The following is a 24,001-nucleotide window of genomic DNA, read 5'->3' as shown; positions in this document are numbered from 1 at the left end:
TAAACGGTTTGGGACCTCGATATTTGGCTAAGTGCCTCTTTCCAGTTAGGTCTGCCCGTCCAATAAGATTGTCACCGGCAGGGCGCTTGAGACTTCTGACCCCAAGAGAGGCTTGGGAAACAACCACCAGAAATCGGGCCTTTTCGGCGGTTGCCCCACAATTGTGGAATACCCTCCCACTCGAAGTTCACCTGGCTTCCTCACTAGGCACCTTAAAAAAGTTATTAAAGACCTGGATGTTCAGACAGGTTTTCCTGGAGTAAACAACTACTGATGCAATAGTATCTCCAATAATGAACTAATTATGTGCCACCATACTTTATGCTATTAATTATACTAAATGTCTGTATTGTGTTTTTCACATCCTGAAAGTTTTCAGATCCTGAAGCTGAGGCTCCAATACTTTGGCCATCTCATGAGAAGAGAAGACTCCCTGGAAAAGATGCTGATGTTGGGAAAGTGTGAGGGCAAGAGGCGATGGGAACGACAGAGGATGAGATGGTTGGACAGTCTCATTGAATCAACCAGCATGAATTTGACCCAACTCCAGGAGGCAATGAAAGACAGGAGGGCCTGACGTGCTCTGGTCCATGGGGTCACGAAGACTCAGACACGACTTAACGACTAAACAACATTGTTTTTCACTTTGTCCTTCATTTTATTTATGATTTTAATTTGCAGTTTAATTCTGTTGTATTATTGTTATTTTATGGTTTTCTTATTGTTGTAAACTGCCCAGTGAGGCCTTATGGTGGGCCCTCCCAGTGTAGTCCTTCTGTTGTCATGCAAAGATATTTCTCTTCATCAGAAACATTTGGCAACATTATGGGTTGCAGAGAGAGCTTCCAAAGGGGAATGATGTACTTGGTGTTCTGTTATTATTAATACTATGTTTAATCACATTTGAACTTTTAACACTTTTAAATGTGGTTTTTATAAGCAGCCTTGGGAGGAAGGTGGATTATAAATAAGACCTGGATTAGAATCCATAAAACATCACACTAAAGTAAATCTGTTAGTAGTGTTAAAGTTGTCAGAAGACTTGTTTTGTTATACATGCTGAAGAAATGAAGATAGCTTGTAACCAGGGTGAATTTTTCTGTTTATTGTGTTGAAGAAGTACAGTTCCTTGTGCTTCTGATGAAGGGTCATTTGGTGCAGGATGGGCCAAAAGCCAGCTCCTGCTCGCATCTTTCAGTGGCCCAGCAAAGATATCAGCCCACCTGCATTTTTATTGTGTATAAAGATAGTCGAGATCTCTCTTTGTTGTGCATTTCTAGTAGCTCAGCCAAATTGTTCCAAAATGTTTAATTCTAAAATTGTCCAAGGGAAGGGAAATAATTATTTCACCATCTCCCTCGGGGAACGTTTGATGCAGCCCCTTGAAGGCTAAAGCAAAGGTTTCTTGGGCAGCTCGAAACAACAACAACAACAACAACAACAACAACAACAACAACAACAACAAAATGTTTTTATAGACCCGATCATTGGTGGACGCGGTGGCCACGAAAAGGCTCGTGTCAGATAAACGGGGCGGCCTTTAGGGTGCCTGCTCGTTGTTTCTGCTTCAACCCTGAGGTATGTGGAAACGTCCGCCCTCCGGTCTCCCTCCTCCCCCGGATCCTCCGCCCAGGGAGGGAGAACCAGGGGCCCGGCCGGCGGGGGTCCCCGGGAGCGAGGAGGCCAACCAAGCCAGCCTGCTCCCGAAGGCCGCTGGGGGGCGCTCCTCTCTCCGGCGCCTTTGGCGTCTGACGACAGGGCGGGCAGGCGGGCGGCCATTTTCTCGTCCCCTCAGCCGCCTTCCGCCACCTGCCCGAGCAGCCGCGCCGCCAGGGAGGGAGCGCAGGCAGGCAGGCAGGCAGGACGGACGGACCCCCCCCCCCCTGGAAGGCCACGAACCGAGCACGGTGAGTCCGTGAGTCTCTCTTCCCCCCCCCCATCCCTCGTTCCTCCTCAGCGAGGCAGGTGCGCCCTTGTGGAAGGAGCTTGGCGCGCAGCCTCCCTCAGGGGCGAGGGGAAGGGTGGGGGGTCCGCGGGGCTCTTGCTTCTCTCCCCCCCCTCCCAGCATGGCCCGTTTGTGGAGAACCGGTTCTCTCGGTTCCTGGAGGGCTCTCGCCCCGGCTGGCTGGCTGGCCGGCGAGGACGAGGCGAGGCATTTCCCAGCCCCGGAGCCGGTCCCCTGCTACCTTCGGGGGCGGAAGCGCAGCGGGTGCGGCGCCGCGGCCGCTCCCCGGGCCGGAGCAGCCGGGTGGCCGGCGGAAGGGCACGGCAGGGCAGGGCAGGGCGGCCCGCCCGGGGCCCCGAGGAAGAGCCAGCGGCACTCGAGGCCTCCGCCTCCCCCCGGGCGCCGTCCCGCCTGGGGCCTTCGGCGGGTGGGTGGGTGGGCGGCGGCGGAGGAGACGGCCGGCCGGCAGGCAGGCAGGCGAGAAGGAGAGAGGGCAGGGAGAGCGGAGGGCGCCCAGGCGGGCGGGCTGGGGGGGGGTCTTCCTCCGCTGCCCGGGGTGCGAAAGCAGCATCCTCCGAATTCCGATGTCATTGGGAGGGTCGAGGTCGAGCACAGCTTGCGGAGATTGTGGCTCCGCGGTGGAGAAAAGCAGAAGGGAACAACACGACCAAAGAGGGAGGGAGGGAGGAACCCTGGCCTTCCTTTTTAATGTGTCCTGTTTGGCAAAATCGCCCGATACATTCCAGCCCACCATGGGGAATAAGGTTTCTCTACTGCCCGCCTGAAGATTGTTTTAAGAACAATCGTTATGTATCATCATCAGGTTGATTCCTGCTTTAGAGAGACTCTGGCTGGGGTTCCCTATTAAGATGTATTTATGACAGTGTCAAGAATCCCCAAGGATACTTAATAGATCTTTGTGCAACAAAATTCTTTTCAACTTCCCATGATCAAGAGGGGGTGAAAAACGATTCAGGGGTTTTGGGTTTGTTGAAAGCAAAACAAACTTTCAGCAAACTGCTGCGCTGCCAAAAAGATGAATTTGCTACTTGATTTGGACTGGCAAGTTTTATTTTTCTTTAAAACACTGCCCTATTTACAGTGCAGTGAAACATATATGTTAGTCCCATGTACACTTTGTAGGAATAATCACCCAGAAACCGTTACCAATAGGATTGAGTGTTATTGTACTGACATAAGTTTATAGCTACTAGTAAGTTGTATAGGAGAAGGAAGACTTTCAGTTTAAACTAAGCACTGGAAAGTTTTCTGTCCCACATCGCTGCTGTATAGTGACAAACTATGATTTTCTAGTAGTGTGCACATTCCTGTGCCACACTGACTATCCTAATATATCACACTCAAATTTCCACTCCTGTTTATATATATATGGGGATTTCATTGGTAAAAATATGAGCCAGTATTTGTTCAGCCACTTCTGAATGGGAGGTATACTGCATACTTGCATTTCTAGTTCTGTGAAATTCTGCTTGTCATTTAGTAGTTGCTATAATAGAATCTTATTTAAACTTATTTTGCTTTGTTATAATATAGTCTCCAAAACTAATCTATAAATCAGAAAATCCCCCAATGAAATACTTCAGTTGTCATGGTGTCACTGGGTGCAGCTTTTCAATGTTTTTAGTCCACAGTTTCCATCAGTCCTAGTCAGCATAGCTAATGATGAAGGATGATGTGAGTTGCAGCTTAGCAACATTTAGAAAGCCACAGTTTCCCTTTCCCTGCCACAGGCAAAGGACAGCCAGACTTTTGTGTGTCTTTGACATCTTCTTAGAAAAAATCTAATATTCACAAACCTTGATCATATGCCTGGAATTGGAGAGTTTTCCGCTTAGAATTTGCTTTGCGTATCAGGACAAAAAGGGCCTCACTATGCGAAGATCTAAAGTTTTCTTCACTTCAGCATCATATTGGCTAGAGGTGTACATGCACACACATACTATTTTGCTATTGTTGCTATTAAATAATTGTGAGCCAGAAATCCTTGATCTACTCCATATCACCAAGAGAACTACCAGTGGATCTATGTTTTACCATTTATTGCCTTAGTTAACCCACACACTCTTAGCGTCAGACCCCTCCCTGGCTGCAATATGGTGGCATATTTTACAAGTTTTCTTGTAAAGATTACAGGCAGATAGATAATGTATATGATGGGTTGAACTCTTGCACATATTATGTTTTCAGTACTTCTGGATTCCTGAACTTAATTATGTTCTTATGTAGGAACATTGTAGAAACCCTGTCTCTGAAGGAGGGATGACATGTAATGGACCAGATAACTCTGGAGCTTGTACAACTCTGGAAGAGGATCCTGACCAAGAGCTGGCTGATGAATTCTCCAGACTACAAACATTTGCCACTTTTCCAAGCGACTGTCCGGTTTCCTCCTTAGCTCTTGCCAAAGCTGGTTTCTTCTACAGTGGAGAACAAGACAAAGTAAAGTGCTTTAGGTGTCATGCAACTGTAGAAGGATGGCAACAAGGGGACTCTGCAGTTGGAAGACACAAAACAGTTTCTCCAGACTGCACATTTATTAATGATGTTAACTTGGGGAGGAATTGTATGCTTTCTGTTCTGCCCAGTAATCAGTGCAGAAGAGAAACTTGCCTAGCAGTTAATTCTCTCCAACCAGCTCAGGATATTTCCTCAGATCTTCATGCAGATTATCTGTTGAGAAGCAGGCAAGTGGTGGATCTCTCAGGTTCTCTGTACCCCAGAAATCCTGCTATGTGTAATGAAGAAGCCCGGCTGAGAACTTTTCACAACTGGCCACCCTATGCCCCTGTTGCTCCAAAGGAGTTAGCAAGTGCTGGACTCTATTATACTGGAATTGATGATGAAGTCGAATGCTTCTGTTGTGGAGGCAAACTGAAAAACTGGGAACCTTGTGATCAGGCTTGGTCAGAACATAGACGCCATTTCCCGAGGTGCTTTTTTGTCCTTGGTCACGATGTTGGAAACATTGGAATTGTTCCAAATCAGTCTGGGGATGCTAAGCTTAACAGAGGTAGCATCCATAATGGCAGTCTCCCTCAGAATCCATCTATGGCAGATTATGAAACTCGCATTAAGACCTTTGCAACATGGAATTATCTGATTAGCAAGGAAAAGCTGGCTCGAGCAGGCTTTTATAGCATTGGTAAGCTGGATGCCGAACTTAATTGTTTTGTCATATTTGCATTTGATTAAACTTTCATAATATGGCTTTTCATGATACAGGATTTAAACCCCGCTCTTGATTAAAATAGAACATGGTGGGTTAAAAGCTGTGGCTTTCTCTTCTTGGTGGTTTATAAGAGGACTTGTGGTTGAGTATATCTAACCAGTTTTACACTATAGCAGAGCTAGTGTATAATTAGTTATAAATCTGGCAACATTTCTAATAATTTATATAGTACTGGGACATGTTATATTTTTCTAATTTGTACAAAGCACTCTTTTCTGTATGTTAGTATTATAAAGTTTGGATCTCTTGCTCTTGACAGTTATAATTTTCCTATGCTTGCAAATTCTTATTTATTGAATTCAGGTTATAGCCTGCTGTATCCCAATAATGGAGAGAGGCAGAGTGGTTAACAATATAGTAGTAGGGAGCCATTGTGATTTAGCATCTGTAGTTTTGGAATAAGACCCAGGAGACATGGGTTCAAATCTCTACTTAGCTATGGAAGCTCACTGGAGTGGCAGTGGAAAGCCACTATTAAGGTCACCATAAGTTAGAAGCAGTTTGTTGACCTATAAGAACAATAACAATACATTTCAGTTATGCAGGTTAGACTGAGAGCTGGCCTAGCTCAAGATCCTTTAATGAATTTCGTGGTTAGATGGAGTTTGAAACGTAGTCTCTAGATTTAGTCCAATATATTACACTGGATCTAGGTGTTTCCTATATATGTAGTTTTTAAATTTTGCTTTGTAAAGGTGTGAGTAGATTTGGTTCTTCTGGTGCTTTTGGATGGTAATGTCTGTGATCCCACATGATTAAGTCTGCTGCCAAATTTTGGCCCAAAACATCTGAAGGGATAGTTTCCTATCCTATTCTAGTTTTCCACCTCTCCCAGCAATAACTCTGTCAGCTTTTGTTCCTCAGTGTCTCTCCTTTTCATATTCAGCTATCCACATAATTCAAAGACAGGTTCTGTAATCAGGGGATTTTATATCATATGATTACTACTCAATAATGAGATATACAGCGTGTATCCTTCCTTAATGTCTTTTTGATTTCTTTACTTGCAATGCTGTCAGTTACTTGGCTGAAACTGATGACATCTGCTTTATCCCAAAATGCAATGCAACCTTCTTTATGTTTTACCATCCCATTTAGTGAAGGTTCAATTCCACCAGGGCAATCATCTTTGCATGACTTGAAGATTTCCACTGCTTGAAACAAATTGATTCTTCCATTGAGTGGAGTTAATGTAGTACCTAAACAGCTTTTTTGAAGCAGTTTCCAATTGTAGACCAAGGATACTTAACATGCAACTGGCATTTTAAATTATAGTTCTTTCAGGCCTCTTCAGTAGAGCTAACAACTGACAAAGGACCCTTGCTTATTTTGTCAAAAATTGCATTTGATTATTTACTTGTGGGAAATTGTAACCTGCTTTTTGATTGAGTGATTGCCAGGTAGGGGGACAATATTCAAACTACAAAATACCGGTAAACCCATATGATTTCAAAAATAGTATCTTAGGATTCAGAAATGGTGTTGATAACAATACCAAGGGACTGATTATGCAAACTCAGTTCTGATTTTGACATATTATGTGCACATAAGCACAGTACTTTGGGTAACAATATGTCATCTAAGGCTATAGTGTTCATTTCAGTAGCTTATCAATTGAAAAGGTAAGTAATGACAGATAAGTTTGCTTTGAAACATAGCATGTCCATCTCTGCAGTGCACAACAAGGCATAACAGAGTGTTCTGTGTACTCTGCAGCAGTAGTTCACAGCCTTTGTTCCATCAGATGTTTTGGACTTCACCTCCCAGAGTGGCAGAGGCCATGTTGTTTGGACCTTTGAGGATTTGAAGTCTAAAACACCTGGAAGATCAGAGGTTGGAAACCACTTGTCTAGAGAACGTACAGTAATCATTAGTACTGCATGTAAGCTGAATTTACAATGTTAAATTGTATCCTAAAAGCTCTGCAGCACATGCAGTTTTTTGCCAAAATGATAAGGAAAAGAACCTTCAAAGACAAGAAAGTTTGGAAAAAGCAAATTTAATGAGAGCAATATTTGCCCTATTTCTGAAATGTTCTCTCTACCTGCTGTCATTACACCTCACTTCATAAGTTTTTTTTTTTTATCCCAAGAGTGAAATCATTTTATTGCATAAGCACTGAATTGATTTTAGCTGCTCCTTTGGATTCTCGTGCTCTTCTGCTAGTGAGGTTTTTTTTTTTTATCAGACATAAATTTCTGGTTGTGTGATGTATTACATCAATGTAAGCTGCTTGGAGAATTTGTTTTAAAGTGGTTAGGAATAATCTTAACTCCTTAAACTATCCTGAGCATTGAAATGCAGTGAAAAAATGCTGCCTTTAGTAGTTGGTTTGCAATTAATATTTCACAGCACAAAAGTAAATGTCAAACTGAACTAGAACATTATTAGTTATACAGAAGATTTGCAGACAGATTATGTGTTTTAACTTCTTTATACAAGTTCTTGTTCCTTTTTTCCCACAGGAAATGGTGACAGTGTCATATGCTTTCACTGTGGGGGTGGACTGGGAGAATGGAAGGCGTTTGAAGACCCTTGGGAGCAGCATGCAAAGTGGTATCCTGGGTAAGACATTTCTGACAGCTTATAGTTGTTTAGTCGTTCAGTCGTGTCCGACTCTTCATGACCCCATGGACCAGAGCATACCAGGCCCTCCTTTCTTTCACTGCCTCCCAGAGTTTGGTCAAATTCATGTTAGTCGCTTCTATGACCCTGTCCAACCATCTCTTCCTCTGACGTCCCCTCCTCCTCTTGCCTTCACACTTTCTCAACCTTCTGGGTCTTTTCCAAGGAGTCTTCTCTTCTCATGAGATGGCCAAAGTATTGGAGCCTCAGCTTCAGGATCTGTCCTTCCAGTGAGCACTCAGGGTTGATTTCCTTCAGAATGGACAGGTCTGTTCTCTTTGCAGTCCAGGGGACTCTTAAGAGTCTCCTCCAGCACCACAATTCCAAAGCATCAATTCTTCGGTGGTCAGCCTTCGTTATGGTCCAGCTCTCACTTCCATACATCACTACAGGAAAAACCATAGCTTTGACTGCGGACCTTTGTCGGCAAGGTAATGTCTCTGCTTTTTAAGATGCTGTCATGGTTTCTCATTGCTTTCCTCCCAAGAAGCAGGCATCTTTTAATTTTGTGGCTGTTGCCGCCATCTGCAGTGATCATGGAGCCCAGGAAAGTAAAATCTGTCACTGCCTCCATATTTTCCCCTTCTGTTTGCCAGGAGGTGATGGGACCAGTGGTTATGATCTTAGTTTTTTTTGATGTTGAGCTTCAGACCGTTTTTTGCACTCTCCTCTTTCACCCTCATTATGAGGTTGTTTAATTCCTCCTCTGATACCATCAGAGTGGTATCATTTGCATATATGAGGTTGTTGATATTTCTTCCGGCAATCTTAATTCCGTCTTGGGATTCATCCAGTCCTGCCTTTCACATGATGCATTCTGCACATAAGTTAAAAGAGCAGGGGGACAATATACAGCCTTGTTGTACTCCTTTCCCAATTTTGAACCAATCAGTTGTTCCATATCCAGTTCTAACTGTTGCTTCCTGTCCCACATATAGATTTTTTCAGGAGATAGATAAGGTGATCAGGCACTCCCATTTCTTTAAGAACTTGCCATAGTTTGCTGTGGTCCACACAGGCAAAGGCTTTTGTGTAGTCAATGAAGCAGAAGTAAATGTTTTTCTGGAACTCAGCTTATACCATCCTTTTATTTGAAACACTTTGTGCATGTATATGTGCTACATCTCAGTTGCATTCTGGCAACCTTTTTCTCTTATTGTTTATTCAGACACAGTTGGTATTGTTTTTTAGTTGCATGGTATAGTATATCCTTGCACTTTCGTAAGCTGTTTTGAACCACAGAGACAATGATAAACAGAAAAAAGTGTAGAATATAGAGGAGTCAAAAATAAACATGGGCATTTCCCATTTGCTTCCCTGGAGAAACGAATACAAACCGCGGCACATGGGCGTCACCCAACCCTGCCCCCCAGAACCAGCCAGGCCACTTACCAGTCTTGGCAGCAACCCAGCCAGCCCACCCCTGCCTCCACACACAGTCCACACACAGTCAACCATCGGATGAGCTAGGAGAAACCCCCCCATCCCGCCTTTGTGCTGAAGTGGTTGGCTGTGCAGGGAAGAGCTGGCCAGGCTCCTGCTAGGGTTAGTGCAACAATGATGATGGCAGAGCTGAGCGCCATGCGAAGCCTGAAAGGTGGCCTGGCTGTACAGTGGTGCCCCGCATGACGACAATCCGTTCCCCTGAAATCGCTGTTAAGCGAAATAGTCATGTGAAAAACAATTCCCCATTGGAATGCATTGAAACCCAATGCGTTCCAATGGGGAAATTACCTCGTCATCCAGCGAAGATCACTCATAGGGGAAGCCATTTTCCGAGCGCCGATCAGCTGTTAAAATGGCTGCCCTGTGAAGCATGGGTCCGGAAAACACAGGGCAGCCATTTTTCAAAGCCGAAAAAATCGTCATCTTGCGAGCAAACGGTTCAGGAAGCACGGACCTTAATCGAAGTCCAGTGAAAATCCCCCATTGAAACGACTGTTTTGTGAATCACTATAGTGATCACAAAAAGTCATCATTCTGTGGTTTCGTTGTTCTATGGGGTCGTCGTCATGCGGGGCACCACTGTATTCTCCAAGGAAATGAATATGAACTGCCCATGTCTAGTCAAAAAGCGAACACAGCTACTAGTTCTTGACTACAGCATTCTTATAACAGCCACATGGAGTGGAAACAGTTTGAGGAGACGTGATGGTGTAACTTTATTTTCTTTCTTTTCCTCAACTAGGCTTGAAAGACTGGCTTTTCCTGGGTGATAGCTGACAGAGTTGACATTTGATGGAGGCAGTTTTTCAGCAGAACTGGTGGCTTGACCTTGCCTCCATTCTACTGTAGCCTGATGTAGTGGCTGCTCATTATATTATATAGCCTCTCTCAGCACTGTATTGTAATGGCCTATCAACAGTTTGCACATTATTTTCCCCACAGATTCCAGTGATGGAGAGTGTGTATTTTTCCCCTTCTTGTCAATTTTTTTAATTGCAATTGTTATTCACTGATGTTCCAGTGCTTCTGTGTGCTTAGATTTTAAATAAGGACCGTGGGTGTTGATCTGTGCTCTGAATTCCCTTACTTGCAGACTTATTTATTTACCACTGTTGCCCCTATATGAGGAATTCAGGGTGGGTTTGGAGGGTATACCATGTTCCATGATGTTGTCTGAATGAGAAAGTCATACTGTTAAAAAAGTTCGGTAAATAACTCTAAGTTTTCAAAACCTACTTAAACCAAAAGATTTCTTTGATTCCTTGTGAATGCACTTTTATCTATGTGTGTCAGTATGATGTATAGCCTGCCTTCCTCCTACAAATAGAACACAAGGCATCTTCCAATTCAGAGGAATAAATAAAACAAAACATAGAACAATTTTAAAAATATGACCAATTTAAAAAGACCAATGAAAGAAAATACAGGGCCCCCCACCACTTAAAACCTCTTTTTCAAACAAGCAAGATCAGTGCCAAAATTCTGCCTGAATGAAAAGATCTTTGCCTGGCAGCAGAGGGAAAACTGGGCAGAAAGCCAGCCAGTCTTCCCTCACAGAGAGGACCCCCAGAGCCTGAGAGTAGCTATTAGTGGGCTTACAACATGACATAGACCCTATTTTCCCTTCCCTCACTAAATTATTTAGTCCGGTCTGTGACCCATGTGCCACGTCATTGTCAGTCATTGTTTGTCCGTTACTTAGTTTCTTTTACTCAGCTTATTTATTTATTTATTTGTATTTTATTGTTTTGTTGCTTGTTTTCCTTTATTATTTTTGTTTTACATGCAGAGGTGGGGGGGAATAAGGTCTGTGTCATGTTGTAAGACCACCTAGAGTAGTAGTTTACACTAATAGGGGGTGATGGTGGTGTATAAATGCTGGGAAAATACTGAAGTGGTGTTAGTATTCTCTTTGACTTGTTTATGAGAAGATACATTCATGGCAAATCATTTTGTTCTTCTGTAGAGGAAGATACGAAATCCCAGAGGGTTACGTGGAAGAAACAGGCATGAGTATTTTTGCCCGGGAAGCTTCTAAGATCAAGGTGGTGCTACTCCTTGTGTTGTTTCCTTCCCCATGCACTGAGTTGAAGTAGATGTCACTGTCAGAATCAATTCTACCTAGAGAGATAGTGTCTCGGGTGAGAAGTCACTGTAGGTGCAAGCGACCACCACTTTTTATGCCTGAGACAGGTCCTTTAGCCTCAGAAGTGCTTAGTCCTTGCCTTATGGTCCAGCTCTACCTGAAAGAGAGCCTCTTGCCTGCTTACAAGGCAATAAACCATCGACAGTGTGCTTCCTTAGACAGCACAACAGACTGGGTAGGTAGGACCTCTCAGTTATAGTAGCAATTAGTGACCTTTCCACTCCACACTGGATTTAGGTGCAGTCCTGCTGTTCAAGAGACAAGCCCTTTGTTGAAGAATAATTGTTTTACTAAGAAAATTAAGTAGCTCCATTAAAATACAGTTGTAGCTTAAAAAGCATGAAGCTTGATTATATCCAAATAGTTACTATGATTCAAATAAGCTTACTATTCCTAGGTTAAAATAATAACTAAATCTATGTTAAGTAATCATTTTGGCAAACATCCTACATCTTAGCATTCTAGAGAAGCTGGGCAAATCTCTCCCCCCTCTCTTTTCTCTCTCAAAAGACAAACCTCTCTCCAACATCCACCTCAACGTGTCACATACATGAAACAACCATTTGTCTACATGTCTCTGGACCACCACCTTTCTGACACTTTCCAGTTATTAACCAATTAGGATTATGAGGGTGTAACACAGTTCACCACCCATATTTCACATGAAATCTGCAGGTGGCTTATCTCGTCCCAGTTAGGAGGAATGCGGTGTTTGGTCTTCCTCTTGATCTTCTCAAACCTTGCTCCTTATCTTGGTGCCAGGCAGAGCAAATTTGGAACAACCGTATCCCATGAGAACATTCAGTGGCTTAAATCCAAACTACACAGGAAACTTAACAGACTCCATCTTTGTATGACTACAAGTCCCATATGCCTTCTAAATCCTTACAGCCACTATCTCCTTGCTTTAGGTGATAGCAAATACAAATCATCCTTCCGCATTCTTCCCTGATGGGCTGGTGGGGCGGGCAAGATGAGGAGAGTGCAGTACAGGGTTGGGGAATGTGCATTTTGGGGAGTGGGATAAAAATACTTTGTTCCTCTTCATTTCAGATCAGTGACCATGCTGCTTCTGTCAGTAGTTTGATCATTTTTAGCTTTTGTGCTTTTCTGACTCTTAGGAGGTGGACAAGTTGTATATTTTTTGAGAACTGTGCTTCTACTATTCACATCTTAGACTATATTAAGAACTTAAATTTTATAACAAATTGTATTCTCCCAAATGAAGTATATGTATGTGTTCACATGAGACAATTGTTTAGGTTCTGGTGGTCAGTGGCATTAGTTGGTATTAGGCAATTCTGACTGTAATTTATTTAATTCAGATTTTCTGTCCCAGGTGCAAATATCTGATAGAAGAAAAGGGGCAAGTCTTTGTGAACGACATTCATCTAACTCATTCACTGCAGGAGTCTACAGTAAGTGTTTCTCTTCTGGAGTTGAGATATTTCTACAAGGGATTTATTTTCAGATCAATGCTGTTTTCAAAGTGAAATTCAGTGGCCTATTTACATTTGTAGGAGGGGTTGAAGATGTGGCTGAAAAAAAATTAATTTCTGAAGTAAAAGGTGCTGCTTTTAAGTTACTTTGGTTTTGTTTTCATGCCTGTGATGGAAAGAGCAAATAAGCACAAAGGATCCCATTTGCAAATTTGGGTCCTATTATTTCCTTTTTTCCCTTGTAAAATAAACAGCATTGGTAAGTGTCATTGTTATTTTTTTCACATGCATGCAGTTCATTGGATATAGAAAATAGAGTTATTTGGGGGAGGTGATGTAGTGTTGGAAATCTAATCAGAATGCAGTAAAGACTTGCATGGTCAGCTTTTGGTAAAAAAAGTAAAATTCTTAAAAACAAAAAAAAATCATTTTAAAATTATGAGCATTTGTTTATGATTTATGTGTGCTTCCAGTACTAACTTATGTTGCACATACTTTGACTCTAATAAAATCCATAATGGAAAGGTTTCCAAAACACAAAATAACAGTAGAAAAACGGGTGGTGAATATCAGACTAATGGATAAAGTAGAACATCTGATTATTCAACAAAAGGCAAAAATAGTAGGTGTAAAAGAACAAATAGCATAATTAAAATGGATATAGATAGGCCACATCGTAAGACAATACAATTGAAGAAGTAGGAAATATCTTTAATGGATTATTGTAGGGAAATTAAATAGATAACTAGCTTCCGATGATAATCCATCTTCCTCAGACTCTGTCCAAAAGTTCATGGCATAGTTATTATTAATGCCAGGCCAAATTTCCTTAAGGTGTGTTGAGCAGTATGCAAACAGCTTATGGAGGGTGGGTGGAAACTCCCCCCAATCAGCATCTTGGAATTTATCTAACATCTTTTCAAGACCCACCAAACAATTTGCATCATCCCTTCCCCCGCCCCCCCACAATTTTTTACAACTAAACCCTAAAACGGACGTAAGCCTAATTACTGCATGTAACCAATGAATATATAGAATGTTCTGCTTGTGAAACTGATATTTCATCCAAAATTTCATTTTACAGTGGGGTCTTGACTTGAGAACTTAATCCATATTGGAAGGGGGTTCTCAAGTCAAAAAGTTCTCAGGTCAAATCTGCATTTCCCATAGGAATGCATTGAAAACCATTTGATCCGTATCTGCTCTTTTCCGTCCATAGAAACTAATGGGAAGCTGCTATTCTGCCTTCGACCACTAGAGGGGGATATTTTGTTTCTTTTTTTCTTAGGTCAAGAAAGGTTCAGGGAAGGCAGGGAAAATACAGTCCAGGCAGTCTGAAGACTGTCTCCCAATCCACTCTCTAAACGCTGGGAGGAGTGAGGAAGCAGACAGGCACCCTTTTCACTGGCCAACAGTTAACTGAAAGTTCACATTTTGCACTTTCGCTGCCTCCCACATGGTTTTTTTCAGTTCTTAAATCTAAGTATGTAAGTCAAGTCAATATTTTCCTATGAGAGTGGTTCTTAAGTCAAAATGTTCTTAACTCAAGCCGTTCTTAAGTCAAGACCCCACTGTATTTCCATATGTCTGATAAAGTGGATGTGTCCGCGAAAGCTTACATTAAAATATAATAGTCTTATCTTTTTTTGTTTTTGTTTTGTTACTTTGGATTTTGCCTAATTTTTTTAGGAATTTCATACAATTGAAAAGAGTTCTTTGTGCTTTACAGTGGTAAGAAAGAATATTTTATAGATTGGCAACTTACTTTTGTACATTGAGTTTAACTCAAATACTGCTCTTCCACAAGCAAAATATCCTTTCTTTTTTCTGAGTTACTCTACACTTTATATTGTAATGTTCTATGAGGAAAGTGAAAAATTCAACTCCTTAAAAATGCTGCTTCTTGCAAGAAGCCACAACCTTTTCATCTCTTTTCTGGACTATGCTCATTAGCAGCCATATTACCGTACTGTACCTGACTGTCCTATAGTGAGAGATTGAACAATGTAACCTCTTTTGTTGGCCTGTATAGACAGTGTATCTCCCTGTAGTTTGACTCTTATTCCTTCCTATTAAATTACTTCCTTTTGCAGCAATGGGTTGCAGTTGGTATGTCAGTTTGTTCCTCTTCCCCACCTTTATATTGTTATCTGTTAGATTGTAAATCAGTATTTTAAGTTACTTAATCTCATTACTGGTTTGGCAACAAAGTGATAATATACAGGGAATATATAGTGGCTGGCTAGATAGCTTGGTTATTTAGGCCTCTGGTGGCAGAGCCAGACGTTGGGAGTTCTATTCCCCATTGTACCTCCTGTAAATATAGCCAGCCTGTGCAGCCTTGGAAAAGCTGAACAGTCCCAGGGCAGAAGGGAATAGTAAACCACCTCAGAGTACTCTCTATCTGGAAACCCATCAGTTAGAATTGAGTGGATGGTGCATTAAAACCAACAACAACAATAACAACCCAGAGATCCAAAAACTAGATGGAGTAGAGTTAAAAAATGGTGATATAAAATCATTGTCAAGTGATGAAAATTATAAATACCTTGGAATACTAGAAGCAGATAACATCATGCACACAAAACTTAAAGAACTGACAGAGATGGAATATATATCAAACTGTTGAAAAATCTTAAAATGAAAATTAAATGTTGGGAATACAATCAAACCCATAAACACACGAGCAGTCCCAGTAATTTAGATACCCAACTGCTATAATAAATTGGACCCAAAATGAATTAGAAGAATTGGATTTGTAAAAACCGGAAACTGAACATGCATCACACACTACATCCAAAAAGTGATTTGGACAGATCATATTTATCATGAAAAATTGGAGGCTGTGAATTACTGCAAATACATCAGGTAGTTGAGGAAAAATGAAGCCTAAAAGGTGGTGAAAATGGGGAATAATTGGAAAACAACAGAAACAAAGGCACAATATATAAGAAACAACAATTTGAAAATAAATTAAACACTTGGAAAAATAAGCCACTACACGGACAACACCTGAGAAATGTTGATGGATGATAATAATTCAGTGTTTGTATAGCTGAAACTGGTGACTTAAAAAAAACATATGGGAACATCAGGTGAGAAGGCAGCAGAAACTGACAGTGTTAAGATCCTATGGGATTTCCAGATTCAATCTGATAAAACATAACACACCAGACATAGTAGTAATAAAATGAAGAAATGTCTGGATTGTTGACATTGCAGTTCCATGAGATGCCAAAGTTGAAGATAAAAAAATGGAAAAACTAACAAAATACAGAGACCTAGCAAATGAAATATCTCACTTGTGGATGAAAGTGGTCCTCATTGTCATTGGGGCTTTGGGAACAATATCAAGAAATTTCACACAGTATTATAATCAGTTGCAGATTCCAGAAATGACAACATCAGAGCTACAGTACAAAAAAGGCAATATTAGTAGCAGCATATATGCTAGGTCTATATTAAAGAGATACTTAAGATTTTTGGTTAAAACTTGTATGCGTTTTATAAAACCAGTCAATGTTGTTATAACTTTGATTAACTGCCTGGCATTTTAATAATAATAATAATAATAATAATAATAATAATAATAATAATAATAATAATAATAATAATAATAATAATAATAATAATAATAATAATAATAATAATAATAATAATAATAATAATAATAATAATAATAATAGAGTACATCTGTAGAGCCTGACAATCATAACACCACACACAAGTCTTGTGCACATGTTTACAGAAGAACACCAGGAACTAATTTCTTTTCCATCCCACAGCTTCTTGTATCCAATTGGTAATGCCCATTGCAACAAGAATTTTATCTTATGTTTCCTTTTTAGATAGAGAAGGCAGAGAAGACAATACTTGCTAAAGGTATGTATAACATAGTTTACAACTGGCCAGCTGACACTTGATTCTTCTAACACAGACCAACATAAATAAAGCTAAAACCTGCTATTTAAACTATTAAATTAACATATTTCAGTGTAGCTCTCATTGCGTTTACTTTTTTAAAAAAAATCTGACAGCTACAATGTGTGCATAAATAAAACAATGAACTATCTGATTCAAATATTTCTATAATTTTGAACATTTCAATCCATACCTTCAGAGAATAAAACAAAAACATGGCTGATGTTACAAAAAACTGTTTTTAGGAACTTTGGGCACTTCTTAGTATTCAACTCCCAGACAATATTTAACCTGTTCTTTATCCCTTAAAAACCACAGTAGAATTGCAGAATGCTCAATAGGCCATGCATCATGTGGTGGGTTGTGCTCATAGAAAGTTGTCTTATACAAAGTCAAACTGTTCGTCCATTGTCCCAGTACAGTCAGCTTTGATTGGAGGCTAGTTTTTACCATGATTTAACTGTTGCTCCTTTTAACTGGAAATGTTGAGGACTGGATCTTAAATACCCTATGGCCTCCTGCAAACAATAGATACCCAATGTGGTATAATGAATAGAGCAACAGACCAGGACTCAGGAGACCTTGGTTCAAAACTGTGCTCACCCATGGGAACTCATTGGTGTGTGTGGAACTGGTAAAAGCACTTCTTAAATATCCCTTGAAAGCCCTATTTGGGTTGCTATAAATCAGTCCCAACTAGACAGCACATAACAACAAACACCAAATGGAAATAGTGAGAGCAAACGTTAACTCTCTTAAGAAGTGTGTTCTCGAAGGCTTTCACGGTCGGGATCCAATGGTTGTTGTGGGTTTTTTGGGCTGTTTGGCCGTGTTCTGGAGGTTTTTCTTTCTAAGGTTTTGCCAATCGCTGTGGCCAGCATCTTAAGAGAGCAGGAGCTATAATTCTGTCTGTGTTCTGGTGTAGTGTGTGCGATTGTTGAGTATTTGTAGCTGTGGGATCCGATTCTTGTTCTTTTCAGGAGACTGAGTGTTTCCTGTGATCAGGGTGTTTTTTGTTACAGGTGTTTTGTTGTGATAAGGGTGGGAGATTATCTGTCACTCTGATTGATCGGTGTCGTTGGCTAGTCTTTGGAGTGCAGTGATCACCGGTGCTTGTGACTGGGTAGAGTTCACTGACCTTTTTGCAGGCTGTATTTTTTAGTGCTGGGAGCCAGGCATTGTTGAGTTTTAGACTTTCTTCTTTTTTGTTGCTCTGCTGGTGTTTGTGGATTTCAGTGGCTTCCCTGTGTAGTCTAACATAATGATTGCTGGTGTTGTCTAGTACTTTTGTATTTTGAAATAGGATTTCATGCCCAGTTTGTTTTAGGGCATGTTCAGCTACTGATGATTTTTCTGGTTGTTTTAGTCTGCAGTGTCGCTCATGTTCTTTGATTCTGGTGTAGATGCTTCATTTTGTGGTCCCAATATATACCTGGCCACAACTGCAAGGTATCCGGTATACTCCTACGGTGGTGAGGGCATCCCTTTTGTCATTTGCTGACCGTAACATTTGTTGTATTTTTGTGGTGGGCCTGAATACTGTTTGTAGGTTGTGTTTTTTCAACAGTTTCTCCATGCAGCCTGTGACCCCTTTCATGTATGGCAGAAATTATTTATGGGGGAGATGTTTTTCTTCTTCAGTTCAATGTTGTTTTCTCTGTTTGATGGCTCTTGTGATTTCATTCTTGGAATAGCCATTTGCCTGTGGGGCTCAATTCAGGTGGTTGAGTTCAGTGTTGAGAAACTGTGTTTCACAGTTCCTATTTGCACGTCTACCACTTTTAATTATTTCTCTTTTTTGTTGTGGATGGTGGTTGGAGTTTTTGTGTAGGTACCAATCTGTATGGGTCAGTTTTCTGTAGACCTTGTGTCCCAATAGGAGGTCAGGTTTGCGTATGACCATGACACCTAAGAAAGGGAGTTGGCCCTCTGTTTCTTTTTCCATGGTGAATTGTATGTTTGAATGGATGCTATTGAGATGGTTTAGAAATTCTTCCAGTTTTTCTTCACCGTGGCTCCAAATTGCAAAGGTGTCATCCATGTATCGGATAGCCTGGTTATAGAGAACTTACACATGGAACATTTCGAAAAACAGGCCCTGGCTTCGGCACCCTTCACACCCTCAGTCTGGTTCTGATACGTGGATGACACCTTCGCAATTTGAAATCCTATCCTATCTCTTAAGAAGCTTTGCAGTTTTCTTGTTGCTATATTTTTAACAGTTAAACAATTCACCGGACAAATGTCCATTCAACCTCAAAATGTCAGTTCAGTAGTTTAAAATGATTTTGAATCACAGAGCACATGCTGTATCATTCTACCAAATTTTATTGGTTTGATTTTGTTTCAATTTCCTTTTGCAGATGAGGACCTGTTACAGAATAAAATGATAGAGAATGCAGTACATATGGGTTTCAACCTGGATGAAATTAGAAAAGCTATGGAAAGGAAACGCCATCTATCTGCAGAGAGCTATAGATCCATAGAGGCTCTGGTTGGAGATTTAATAAGTGCTCAGCACGAAAATGCACCGCGTGCATCCTGGGAAAAGGGCGAGTGCTATAAATGTTGCAGCTTATATTTATTTTGAAGTTATTTAATTTTATTTATTTAAAAGAATTTTACCCCAACTTTCTCCTCGAAAGGACCCAAGGCAGCCATATGCAGGCTGAATGAAATGAAATTGCTATAGAATATGGATGAGCCAGTCTCTGGGCATACAATTTTACTTTTCAGAGAGGGTGGCAGTTCTGCCGAGCTTGGAAAAGTGCTCATGCAGGGTGGAAGATTATGGGAGCTTTAGTGCAAAAAAGTGAACTTTGCCAGGTTCCTGAGGGTTTTGGTCAGCAGCAGGAGCAGTATCATTCCAACAGTTTACTCCATGTTATTCCATTAGCTGAATGTTTTAATGCTCAGCTGACTGCTAGGTCTTATTCAACATTCAATTGAGCATGCAGATTTGGAGACTGCTTATTCTGATATACTTTAAAACACTATGGTGAATTGGATCAGTGGTTCTTAACCTTGGGTTACTCAAGTGTTTTTGGACTGCAACTCCCAGAAGCCTTCACCACCAGCTGTGCTGGCTGGGGTTTCTGGGAGTTGCAGTTCAAAAACACCTGAGTAACCCAAGGTTAAGAACCACTGAATTGGATAATTCTCTTTAGTTCTTTTTTCTGCCTTTCTGCACTTCAACCCAAATTTCATTCAAAAAGTCCACGTACCATAATAGTAAGCATTTGTGCAGAACACAGAATATACCCAAATCACTTATCTTATGTACATGTGTATTACATGACCCCTAGAGAGTCAGACTACTACTATTATCACCCCAGTGCTCACGTGAGGCTGAGAGAATTGTTGTTTTCTTATTTGTTGGACACAGTTTTTACTAGTCTACCTCTTCTAGCTCAAAGATTTGCAAAGGTGGCTTCTGATTATAAAACCAAACAATAAGAACTAAGTTAACCAGATAAAATTGCAGTTAGGAGCCTGGATGCAACCTGATTTTAAAAAGAAGAAAAAGGCAAGAAAACACACAGCAGCATAGAATAATTATTTGCTGGGAGACTGGGTGTACGGTATACAGCTCATTTTGACTTGTGCTTGAAACTGTAGAGTGCAAGGATCCTTCTAAGATGCACAACTCCGCCTCCCTCTAGGCAGCCCTTTTGGTTCTGGTCACAGTGGAACCCTGTGCATGGGGAAGAGGTGGAGTCACGTGCGCACACAGGGGAGAAGTTGCGAGAGAGGGAGAGGGAGCCAGAGCCTCACTCAGTGGGGCTGAAAATTAGAGGGTACATTGGTAGATTGGATGCCAGAATCCCTCTTAGTAAAGTATGTTGCTATGACCAGGGTGTCAGCACAAGCAAAACCTTACTCCCTTGATCTCCAACCACCTGATTTCTGAAGCAAAAATAAGATAAGGGCTCAGCCTTTTAGAATATCTGCTGAGTCTTGTGTACCAACCAGCACAGGGCCAAACTGCCAACACTTTGAATATTCTGGCTCTGTATTTTCTTCTGTGCTGTTGCTACTTCATGAAATAGCTTGTTGATTTGTTCTGTTTTTTTCTTCCCTTCAGATCTCAGTACTGAAGAAAAGTTGAGACGTTTGCAAGAGGAAAAGTTGTGTAAAATCTGCATGGACAAAACCATCTCAGTCGTCCTCATTCCATGTGGACATCTTGTTGCTTGTGAGGATTGCGCCAAAGCAGTTGACAGATGCCCTTTGTGTTGCACAGTGATTACCAAAAGGCAGAAGATCTATACGTCCTAATTGCAAGCACCATGTTATGCAACTGGAAAACTCCCCTTCCATTCCTGATGCTGACTACGTATGCAGTTTTTATACAGACATGGATTCAAAGAAAGGAAGCTTTCATTTAATACTCCAGAGTTTTGTATGGATTACAAAGCTGCTAAATTCTGTTCACTTGATTTTATCCCTCATGCCTTGCCCCTGAGAACCCATAGGTGAGGATTAGGCAATCTGGCCCTCCACGTATAGTTGCACTGCAACTCCATTTATCCTTTGTGCTTGCCCGGGTTAGCTGAAGCTAATGGGAGTTGCAGTCCTACATTGCTGTAAGTTTTATAGAGTCACTTATCTAACCTGGGGGACTCTCTTTGTTTTGGAACAGCCATTTGGTTAACTTCATCCACCTTGTTTTTTATCTTGTCATTGCCCAGTTTAAAGTCACTTGGAAACACAGGTCTCATTAAGGCTGTAACCCTACATGTGGGTTCTACCACTGGAGATAGGGGCTTGCCTATTACTTATACTTCCCCCACTTGTGTTCTGAAACAGTACAAGCCAGACACAGGCATTACCCTACTGGAGAGAACTAGGGCAGAGGTTCCCCCAAGGTCTGGCTGAAATGTTGCCAGTATGGTTTTTGATAGTAAAAGGTCTGAAACACAGTTTTATGAAAAAGGTCAAGCCGTAGAGCTGCTTGGATCTTGAACCACTCTGGCTGCCTCTGTAGCAGTGATAATACAAACTTAAAACAGTCTACTTATAAAACTACTTTATTGCTTTTTGGCCTTCATAAGAGCCTTCAACATGTTTTACATAATTCAGTAAACATTGGATGCCCTAACTCTGCTGTTTATATTTGTAGACCTACATGTACACTACATGACGACCTGTTGGGAGCCAAGAGACATCTGTTATAACAAATAACTCGGGCCTCTCTTAGTAAACCAAAAGATCAGAGCAGCTCTAGTTTTGCTTTAAGTTGTATACTTTAACCTTTTGTAAACTAGTGTGTAAGAAAGACTAGCCATACGATTAAACTATTCTGGACAGATGCAGAATGATAATGACTTTGGCTGCCCAACCATTAGTTGGTGGAAAGAACCTCATGGTCAGCCTAAGAGATCTCTGAGCACTGAGGGTGGTTGTAGTTTTCTCTTGTTAAGTTAAATGAATGGCATGTGTGCAACTCATCATTGCAGTTTAGGTTTTAAATTCATTTGTTGGCTGGTTAACAAGTACAGCTGAAATTTAGAACTTATATAGATATAACGGCTTGTAATCAGATGCACTTCTCACAACATTTGATGCTTTGATTTGGTTGGTTGGCTTTTGGGTTTCCCACTGATTCTACAGTTGTCTAAAAGTCTTGTGTTTTGAGCAGAATCCGACTAATATTGCTTGCTCACTTGATTTATTTCAATGGGACTTGTGCAAGAACACCACTCTTTACTCATGACACCATGAGCACCATGTTATAGAAGCAGTGAAAGAACAGCACTGGTCATGAGTAATGGATCCATCCTGTTTTATTCCTTTGTAGTTTCTGGTATAATCCACCTGTGTTCAGCAGCATAACAAGAAAATACTCTTACATGGGAAAGACCTCTGCATTACATTTTTCCCAGTCTTGCTGTATTTTTTAATTTTCCTTAATATTGATGGCATCCTTAAACTGTATTTTGTATAACTGAAGATAATATTTAAATACACTTACATTTAGATTTCAAACCAAAATTTTTATGAGCTTGATGGTAAATATTGTTGGTCCTAAAAGAAAAGAAGAAAGTCCTTGGTCCCTAGATTCAAGCTTTGAGTTGATCAAACATATTTCAGTGTACTGACAGAATTTATTTTTTTATAAGCACTACAATCATGTAATATAATTTTAGAAATGTTCTCCAATCGTACTTTTGACAATTTTAAATAAACTTTCTTATACATCAAAAATGGTCTGTCATATTCAATTGATCAACTGGTATGTTCACTAAGGAGTCGCAGGCCCTATCTTTTGTCTTTTTCCTCCTCCTTTTGGTGTAGTAAAATGGAGAATATCCTGGAAGAGGACAAGATCCAGACAGATACAGGTTTTACTATTTCGCAGTGCCTTCTTTTTGGCTGTAGCTCTGTATCCACTCACCTGGGAGGGAGTGGAACTGCTGCTCTGGTAGGGATTAGCAACTGAGTGTAGGTTTAGGTTTGTACAGGTTTGCCTTCTTAATGGAAACCACATAATCATATGGCCCTATATTTCAATCTTGAGAAGAAAGTAAGTATCAACAAAGTAAAAATTCTGTAAAAGGAAATCCTGATGGCTTAGAACAGAAATATATAGCACCCCACAAACAAATTCAGGAGGTAGAGAGGGTGGTTGTAGCCTTCACTGAGAGGTTCACTGGTGCAGGCCATTCGAACACATTGTCTGAAACCATAGTAGTGGTTTTGTGCAAAATAAGGGCAACCAGGGACATCCAGAAGTTCTTGGACTTCAACTCCCAAAGCTTCGAGGTGCACATCCAGTGATAGTGGGAGTTGTAATCCAAAGACATATAGAGGTCCATTGGTTCCCAACTCTGAAGCAGATGCTGTCCTGAGAGAGAGATGGAAGAGGCAAAGCAAATAGGCAAGGAAGGAAAGAGACTAGTTAATCAACTGCATCAGTCTTCACTCCTAGGATCAACTGCTTTGCTTAAATTAGATGGAATATGCCCTAGCTCTTCATGTATAGTTATAATAATAAATGTTTTATTATGGTCATTGACCAGCAAAAGTAAGGAAGATTATTTAAATAAGGAGACATAAAATCAATATAAAACACTAAAAATATCTATACAGTGGGGTCTTGACTTGAGAGCTTAATCCGTATTGGAAGGCGGTTCTCAAGTCAAAAAGTCTAAGTCAAGTCTCCATTGACCTACAGTGCATTGGAAACCCGATTAATCCCGTAACAGGCCGTTTTTGTTCCATTTTGG

General features: G+C 40.9%; 1 protein-coding gene across 2 annotated transcripts; it reads left to right on the top strand.

Annotated features, from left to right (window-relative positions):
* The first annotated feature begins 1,624 nt into the window (after window positions 1-1,624).
* Window positions 1,625-22,979, top strand: XIAP (X-linked inhibitor of apoptosis). 2 transcript variants are annotated; one of them, XM_072981128.2, is made up of 7 exons: window positions 1,635-1,907; window positions 4,193-5,108; window positions 7,661-7,760; window positions 12,752-12,830; window positions 16,700-16,733; window positions 19,136-19,324; window positions 20,857-22,979. In XM_072981128.2, exons 2-7 carry the CDS (start codon window positions 4,226-4,228, stop codon window positions 21,048-21,050), a joined length of 1,479 nt encoding a protein of 492 aa, XP_072837229.2. In that variant the 5' UTR covers window positions 1,635-1,907; window positions 4,193-4,225; the 3' UTR covers window positions 21,051-22,979. The 2 variants fall into 2 exon arrangements, with proteins under 2 accessions (XP_072837230.2, XP_072837229.2); XM_072981129.2 differs by lacking the exon at window positions 19,136-19,324 and having other exon boundaries at window positions 1,625-1,907.
* Window positions 22,980-24,001: the final 1,022 nt, after the last annotated feature.

The sequence above is a fragment of the Pogona vitticeps genome, chromosome 11, assembly GCF_051106095.1.
Source record: "Pogona vitticeps strain Pit_001003342236 chromosome 11, PviZW2.1, whole genome shotgun sequence".
Lineage (NCBI taxonomy): Eukaryota > Metazoa > Chordata > Lepidosauria > Squamata > Agamidae > Pogona > Pogona vitticeps.
This window is presented reverse-complemented; position numbering and strand designations above follow the sequence as displayed.

Coding starts and splice junctions, on each gene's coding strand:
- XIAP (XM_072981128.2), top strand. CDS start 4,226: ATGACATGTAATGGACCAGATAACTCTGGAGCTTGTACAACTCTGGAA. Junction 5,109..7,660: donor AGCAGGCTTTTATAGCATTG/GTAAGCTGGATG, acceptor TTTTTCCCACAG/GAAATGGTGACAGTGTCATA. Junction 19,325..20,856: donor GCGTGCATCCTGGGAAAAGG/GCGAGTGCTATA, acceptor TCTTCCCTTCAG/ATCTCAGTACTGAAGAAAAG.